We start from the raw sequence: 8,577 nt of genomic DNA on the forward strand, positions 1-8,577 counted from the left end.
CCGAAGAGGCGCGGTAAGAGCGGGATCGGGCCGGGCGGGCGGCCGGGGTCCGGCGGGGAGCGTCCTCCAGCGTCAGATCCTCTACCGGGGAACCCAGGAACCGGGCGGGGGACGTGGGTGGCGCCGAGGTCTGGATTCCGGGGCGCAGCCGGGACCCAGGCTGGGTGGCGGCTATCCGTAGCATTCGGGGGTCGAGCGTCTGGGATCCGGTCCGCTCGGGGCTCGTGTTCCTGGGGCCGAGTGGCTTTCGGGGCGGCGGGCAGAGCTCGGAGTGGGCCCGGCGGTGACGGGCGGAGCAGGCTGCGAACTTGGGCCGCGGCCCCGGGGTCGCCGAGGTGGCAGGGGCGGGCGGGGCGCGCCGCTTGTTTCACTTGCTTTTGTTTTAAAAGGAAACGCGGGCGTGGTAGGGGGACTCCTGCCAGTGGGCGCCCGGCGGACCTGATTTCGCGAAGGGGTGGGGGACGCTGGAGAGGGTGTCCGAGGGGCCCCGGCGCGCCCGGGTTTGCGGGGAGGACGCCGGGCCCGGGAAGATCTGGGGTGCCGGGCGCCTGAAACACCTGGGAGGCTGCGGCTTCCCGAAAACGCACCGATCCCAATCCCCTGGTCACCTCCGCGGCCAGGTCCAGGGCCCGGCCGTGGCAGCGGGCGAGGGGGGCGGCTGCAGGGTCCTGCGGCTCCAGTGGGACCCCCGCGGGCGCCCCAGGACCTCTGGATCCGGGCCCCTCGGTCCTGCGAGGCGAACATGGGGAGGCTGTCGGAAATGGAGATGTGGGTACACAAGGCTGACTTTATTTTCCCGTTCTTAGAGCATTTTGGATGAAGGGGTAACAGCGTTTGAGCGTGTATGGCTTTTTTTTTTTTTTTTTTTTTTTTTTAAGCACATGAGACTTTTATATTGGCCTGTATTCAGTGTTAGGGTATCCGAAAATAGTAGTTGACCTGCTACTGCTGATTTAGAAAGTAAAGAAGTGAGCAGTTCTCTTTGGAGATAGGGGTAATTTATTTTAATTTACCCGTAAGAGATTATGTTTGTTCTGTGCAGTGGAAGCGGCTGTGCGCTGTCTGCTTGCCCACATCACCACCAATCAGAGAGATAAGTCTCTAAGTTAAGGTTTATTAAAATTCTGAATGATATCACAGTACAGTAAATGCTAGCTCTCTGAGTCCTGCAGGGAAATAATCAAACACTCATTTCTGGGATTAGTCATTCCTCTCTCTAGATTGATAACTTTCAAAGGAAAAAGCAAACTAATCTTCAAAAGTGCGTTTCAGACTTGTTTTTCTTTATTCTTGCTTTTTTTAAATTTACCTAAATAGAAACCTGTGCTCTAATCTCACATAAGCGATCACTTGTTTCCATAAGGGTACTGTTGTCCGGCAAGTTCTGTTTGTTTTAAAATTTAACCATTCTCAGCCCTTCCATTTCTGCCATTTTCCCTTTTTTCTGTTGTTCAAAAGCATCGATCAATAGGGCAACACCAAAAAGATCTAAATGTGAAATTGACTTAGGTGGAGAAACTTGGCCTGTCTGCCACCTTCACAAGCTGTGTTGAGTAAAATAAGGGAACTTAAATTTGATTATTTATGTGTTTGTCAGAAAGCATCGGCAGAGCATTTTGATTCTACATGGTTTCTACAAAACAAATTAAAATCCGGACAACAGAAGAATTCTATTCCATAGCTAGTCATTACAGCTCTCTATGTGGGAGTGGTAGACTGCCTTTCCTCCTGGTATTTGTACACAAAAATCAGGCGAGACTTCTCCATTGCCTTCCGCATCTATTCTCTGTCCATCTCCGTGAAGCTGAAGAATGTGGAATAAAGTCCGCAAACCAGGCGAAGACGATGGGTAACTGACAACACCCAAGGTGTGCTTTCATTTTGGTCTCCTGTTTGAGGCTTGCTGATGTAATCAGCTGGGTGACAGGACTTAGTTCATCCAGGTCAGTGGATGAAAGCTCTACATTAAGGAGCATTTCACATCATGAAGCGTCTCGAGCAGGGGCCTAGGCTAAAGATATCTGTGTGCCATCTCTGCTCTGTATTGATGTGCTGGGAGGAGGGCGCACGCCTCATCATTCGGGTGATCCTGGCTCCTGGAGGAGCTCAGGAGGTAGGGCCATACTCCCCGGGGCTTTGGTCTGCCCTGTGCCCCTTAGATGCCCCCGCAGTAGCTGTGTGATCCCTGGGCAAGATCCCGAGGTCTCTGTTGCCTCACTGTAAGATGGTATAACATCTGCCGCTCGGGGATGTCAGACAGTTGAGTGAGGTGGGAAGGTGTGGTGCTTAGCCCTTAGCAAGGTGCGATCTACCAGGGCAGTGATCATCAGTAGTGAGTATTGATTCTTGAGTGCAGGTGGATGACAGGATCCACCAAGTGGAGATTCTGAGCAAACGCGGTCACTTTTGATCCAGGACGACTCTTCCCCTCCGAACCCCTGCTCCCACCCCTCCACCCCCAACTATGATTTACTGTCAAAGCTTTCGCACCTCCACTGGCCCCCAAGATAATTACCCGCAGTCTGAGGGTTTTTACAGGCCTGTCCAGTGCCTCTGGCCTCCCTGGTAGCTGGGACTCTCCTCGCATACTGCCTTTTCTAGCCAAGGGGGTGTGTGTCTGTGTGCTGAGTTGTTGGGAGGTCTGTTTAGCCATAACGTTGACTATAAAGAGAAAACAAGAAAGTACAAACTCGAATTAAGTAGTTACAGGAAAATAAGCTGTTTGCCTCCGCCAGTGAGTCTATCCATTGCACAATGTTTTAATTACTCAGGGTTCTTGGTTGTAACAGGTAGGAGCCCTCAGTGGAGACCGCAGGGCGGGCAGTTAGAGGTACCCCGTAAAGCTTCCTTCTTAGACCCCCAGTTCAAGGCCGTGAAGCGGGGAGGGTGGGTTACTGTCATAGGGGATTCCCAGGTTATTTGAAAATCAGCTTTAGTTGCTCTGTTTTTTTTAATCTAACACTAAGGCAGGATTATCTAAGTACCTTTCTCACTTATTAATGTTTAACTTACCCCACCAAACAATTACATTTTAGGGCCCCAAATAAGTTTTCAGTTGATTACAGCAATCACAGGTCACATATGGGACTGTCCAAATGCCCGTCACAGATGCAACTCTAAGTTTTCTAATAGCCACGGTAAATGTGGTGAAGTTAATTTCAATGTGTTTCAATTAACGTCGCACATTCAAAATATTACATAAACATGCAGTACATCCAAAATTAGTACTGAGATACTTTACTTTTCGCTACGAAATCTTTGAAATTTACATGCTGAGCACGTCGGAATTCGCCCCAGCCCAGTGCCAAGCGCTCAGGAGCCCCACGTGGCTGGTGGCTGCCACGTCGGTCAGTGCAGGCCCAGGATAAGCCCAGACCATCCAAGCAAGTAAGGCAGATCTGTGATCAGAATTACTTCCTCTTGAAGAGATGCACAGCTGAGCAACACGCAAAGCAGACGTATTTTGAGCTTGTGTATTCAACGCAGGAGGATCTAGACAACGCAGGAGGGTTTGAGCTGCAGCCCTGGTTCTCCCTTTTATCTGCTTCCTGGGCCTGTGTGCTTCCTCACAGCTTGGAGAGGGGAGGGGGCCTCTGAGGCAGGTCTCCCAGCAGGCTTTCCTGGATCTGGGAGCTGCGGTGGCACGTCATCCCTGCGCTTGCCCTGGAGCTCCCAGGTTGAGCTGACAGTCCCCTTTGCATAAGGGAGATAGCCCTCCCCTGCCCGGCAGCCCTCCAGGCCCACACCCCGAGGTGACCTTGGAATTGAGCATCCTCCCACTCCTGTCCTGGAAGGACCCAGGCCCCCAGCTCAGCTCACCCAGCCGGCTAGAAGGCAACTTTATCTGTATGCCTCAAATCTAAATAGAATTCAGCGGAGAATCAGCATTATTATTTAATTACTTAAGTAGCATCCCATTTGTGAGAAGATTTCCTGGTGTTCAGTTTTGAATGACCTGTTAGGGCTGGAGAACTTGGGCCAACTCAGCCAGAATTAGGTGTGGATGTGGACTTGATTTGTTGCCTCTTTGACTTTCTTCCTTTCTTTTCCTTTTTCTTTTTTTTTTTAAGATGAATGATTTTGGAATCAAGAACATGGACCAGGTGGCCCCTGTGTCCAGCAGTTACAGAGGGACACTCAAGGTGAGTGAACAAGTATTAATTAAAACTTAAAAAAAAAAATTGGAAAACTCAATCTCTAGGAGAAAAAACAGTGGGTTGGGGTCCCAGAAGACCGGTTCTAGCCCTAGCTTTTTAATTAACTGGCTGTGTGACTCTGGACTGTTTGCTTAATCTCTCTGGGCCTCCATTTTCTAGTCTGCAAAATGGGTGTCCTGGTGCTTGTTCAACTTGTCCTCCAAGATATGAAACCATTTAATTTGTAGATGGTGAGGCCTTTGTAGTTTCTTTCGGAGGCTCCTACCAGGTGAAAAATCCTATGAATTCTCCAGAGAACAGAGCTGGAGGAGCTATCTGTTCTGTCCCCCCAGGAGTTTTCTTGGGTGACAGAAAAGTTGTTTAAGAACTGAAATGAAAGAGCTTAGAAGAGGCAGGCGGGCCCAGCTGCTGCTGCAGCTCCCGTCAGAAGGGTCAGTGCCCACCGGGATGCAGGCAGTCTGCATCCATTGTGTCCTTCCAGACACAACTGCGCCTGTTTATTAAAGACGAAAGAGCCTTCTCAGCTGCGTAATAAACATTCTGTGTAGTTTCTGTCTCAGTCCCTTTGGGGAACATTCTTTAACAGCACGGACTGATAATTTCCCATTTGCCTTCTACAAATGTGACAGCGAGATTTGATTGGGGTTTTTTTAGTGCTGAGAAGTAAACATGTCTCAGAAACAGCGTTTTAAATTAGCCTCCTCCTAGCTCGGTGTTTTGTATGATGATGTGTCTCTGGCATGTTACATTTTTCTCAGTGGATCAGCGTGAGGTTATCTGTCTGATAGAATCCCAAGAGGCAAAAATTGGCACAGACCTTTCTAGAGTGTCATGAAATTATCAAACGTCAAGTCAGCGAGGTTTCCTTTTTTCTGTTCATTTTGGTCAGACGTTTCCAGTGTTGGCATGGCAGAAACCATACAGGAAATTATGGTATTAAGTTTGAAACGACTCCTCTAGAGAGAAGACTTCTCCTATAAACTAGAAGAGTTTGACAATGCCTGTGCGATCTCTGGGCTCGGAGAAGAAACTGTCAATTGCTGAAATTTGATGTGTTGAAATGTGCAGCAGGAATTTGTCTTGTCTTTTGGCTTCCTGGTTTTAAAAAAAAGAACAGTCAGGAGTACAGTCAGGAAAGGGCAGGCATTTCTTAGTCACTGGGCAGTGGTAGTGGGAATTTTAAAAATCTATTGGCTATTTCACCAAAATTGGCGCTGCTATAAGGTAGTTCATAAGCCGAGATGAGTATTTCACACTCAGAATTTGTCTTTCCCCCGTGGGCTTTGGGCAGTTGGACATCTTTGCTTTGGGTTTTGGGGAGCCGGACTCCAACATCATTGGGACATCATTGGGTTGAGCTCCTACTTCGTATGTAATGCGTCATTCATTGTTCTGCATTTCTAAAAAGAAAACACACAAACTGTTTGATTTGTAAATGTCTTACACATTTTTTAATTGATGACTCAACAGATGGGTCATCGCATTGCACATGACATGGGATTTCCAGCTTATGTTGGAAACATATAACCTTTCTTCACGTTTTTCTTCAGGTTAGGCAGTGATGAACCAAGCCTTTATCTGTTACATGTGTTACTCATAAATGAGTCATTTTTCCTTTTTTTGACCACGCCATGCAGCATGAGGGGTCTTAGTTCTCAACTAGGGATCGAACCCATGCCCCCTGCAGTGGAAGTGCAGTCTTAACCACTGGACCACCAGGGAAGTCCCAATGAGTCTTACATTAAAGGCTATTCCATTTGTAAATGTTAGATGAGATTATTAGAAATCCTCACAGTTCCAGGCGTATCTTTCTCTGTGTATTTATCCCCCTCTTTCCCCTAAGTTATAGATAGTTTAACTTTAAACCTATTTCCTTTAGAAATCTTTCCCCTTAATAGATGATGGGGGAGGGGTGTCCTTTTCAATACACTAAACTTTTACAAAATTAAGTCTTAAGGAATGTTCTCATATGTATTATTATTTTCTGAACCGTTGGAATAGATAAGGAAAGACATGTAGTTTCAGTTGCAGTGTTTCATGGTAAACATTTCAGAATAAATGCTTCAGCAGAAAAAGTAATGTATTTTGTTGTTTGGTTTTTCATTTTCATTTAATCACTCGCCTTTCATTTTAACTGCAGTGAACCAAGTCGTTTTTCTTATACACACAGCCTAAGCATCTCTCCCAAGTAGCTTAGAAGGCCCAGGTATTTGTTTTTCTTTTTGTTTGTTTGTTTGTTTGTTTGTTTGTTTTTTTGCGGTATGCGGGCCTCTTGCTGTCGTGGCCTCTTCCGCTGCGGAGCACAGGCTCCGGACGCGCAGGCTCAGCGGCCATTGGCTCACGGGCGCAGCCGCTCCGCAGCATGTGGACCGGGGCACGAACCCGCGTCCCCTGCATGGGCAGGCGGACTCTCAACCACTGCGCCACCAGGGAAGCCCCGCCCAGGTGTTTGGATCGCAGTGGTCTCTGAGTCCCTCCAGGCACTGTTCTAAGATTCTCTTGGTTTTAGGTTTGTTTACTTAATTTATTCATTTAAATTGGTTAAGCCATTAAAAATAAGCTCCCAGTCATTCTGGCTCTGAGGTTGATGACAGGCAGACCTTGTTGTGTTGTACTTCGCTTTACTGCGCTTTTCACAAATTGAAGGTTTGTGCCAGCCCTGCATCCTAGGTTTATCGGCACCATTCTTCCAACAGCATTTGCTCTCTTCGTGTCTCTGTGTCCCATTTTGGTAATCCTCGAAATATTTCAAACCCTCCACCAGTGAAATGATTACAACTCTCTGAAGACTTAGATGACGGTTAGCATTTTTTAGCAATAAAGTAGTTTTTAATTAAGGTATGCATAGTTTTTAGACATAATGCTATCGTACAATTAATAATGTAAATGTAACTTCTACGTGTATTGGGAAACCAAAAAATTTGTGTGACTCGCTTTACCTCAATATTCACTTTATTTTGATGGTCTGGAACCACACCTGCAATATCTCCACGGTATGCCTGTAAGTGATCCAGAGTAAAGTAGAATTGTTCTGGTCACTTTGACCCTGTCAGAAGTCCACTAAGACTGGTTGATTCCATGTGTGGCTTTATGACTGACAGCTTAATCAGGGTGTATCAATGAGGCTGCCCATGGACCACTTTGAAAATAGGTCATTAAGTAAGTTTAAATGTCACGTTTCAGTTTTCTTTCCCTCTGCTTTTGCAGCGCCAGCCTGCCTTTGACACCTTTGATGGCTCCCTGCTCGCTGTTTTCCCCTCCCTAAATGAAGAGCAAACACTCCAGGAAGTGCCAACAGGCTTGGATTCAATTTCTCACGGTAATTTGTTACTCAGACTTGACAAATTGAGCGTGATGTCCCTAAGTAGTTCAGTTCCTACATTATAATTCATAAGTGATGAATGTTGGTATCTTGAATCTTTGTATGAAAAGTCCGGTAGAGACTCAGATCTGAGAGAAGACAGTTTTCCTTTTTTATGCGCTTGGTGACTCTGAAGTCCTCACTTGCCAGACACACCCCAGGGAGGGTGGGTGCCCTGCTGGGAGCAAGCCACAGGGGTTCCCCCCCTCCCCAGCTTCTCCTTAGGATATTTCAACGCTGCAGCCAGCCCAGGCCCCATCTCCCAGCCCCCTCTGCGAAGCAGACCAGTAGACATTAAAATGCACCCCAACTTTTCATCCAGGGTTTGCATCCTTAGCTGGATCTTCCTCCCCTACCCCGAGTTTTGGGGCAACAAATTATTCCTGCTCATCTTTACCCATCTGCGTTTGCTTCCGTAGTTCTTAACGTCCTTGTTTACTCTTTTTAAGGGAATAGCACGTCAAGTAATGCCTCTGAGATTACTGTGATAGTTATTAGTTGGAAACGTTCCAGAAATTACTTTGTCATATGAAGTAGGTGCTAGAAAATACAGCCCAGAAAATTAATTAAAACACACATGCTTGCGTAAGCGTGCCATCATGTGACAGTCATTTATCATTCTTGAAATTGCTGAGGGAATCCAGAGAAGGCTGTGTTTCAATAAAAATTGACGTCACGGGTGCTAAGTGCTGTGTGTTCCCGTTCCATCTGATGTTCCTTTGCTGCCGCTTAGTTTAATGGAAGTCGCTTCCAAATTAGCCATTTACAACCCCTTGAGGCTTTTGGCCAAAAACTTGCAACTTCTTTCATTGTCGAAAATGTAAGAATAGTCTTAAATAGAACCGTTATCTAGGCATCACTGCTCTATGAAGTTTGGCAAAAAATCAAACTCGAGTTTTATTTTAGATTTTTTTTAAATAAGTGTAGTTATGAGATGTATGATATTTTCTCCATTGCAGTCAAAAACACAGTTTTCGTTAATATTTACACTCATCTAAGGAATGATGCGGAAGATTTGAGATCAGAATTGTTCTTCCCTAGAAGCTAAGAACCGCCCCT

At 46.6% G+C, this 8,577-nt stretch overlaps 1 protein-coding gene across 1 annotated transcript in view; it reads left to right on the forward strand.

Annotated features, from left to right (window-relative positions):
• Window positions 1-6: 6 nt before the first annotated feature.
• The window catches only part of ETS2 (ETS proto-oncogene 2, transcription factor), an 18,364-nt gene continuing 9,793 nt past the window's right edge, over window positions 7-8,577 (forward strand). Inside the window, exons 1-3 of the mRNA XM_024758234.1 lie at window positions 7-13; window positions 4,071-4,142; window positions 7,365-7,476. Coding sequence (XP_024614002.1) covers window positions 4,071-4,142; window positions 7,365-7,476 — 184 coding nt within the window. The 5' untranslated portion in view covers window positions 7-13. The remainder of the gene's footprint in view (window positions 14-4,070; window positions 4,143-7,364; window positions 7,477-8,577) is intronic.

This window comes from Neophocaena asiaeorientalis, unplaced genomic scaffold (genome assembly GCF_003031525.2).
Source record: "Neophocaena asiaeorientalis asiaeorientalis breed wild unplaced genomic scaffold, Neophocaena_asiaeorientalis_V1.1 scaffold45, whole genome shotgun sequence".
Taxonomy (NCBI): domain Eukaryota; kingdom Metazoa; phylum Chordata; class Mammalia; order Artiodactyla; family Phocoenidae; genus Neophocaena; species Neophocaena asiaeorientalis.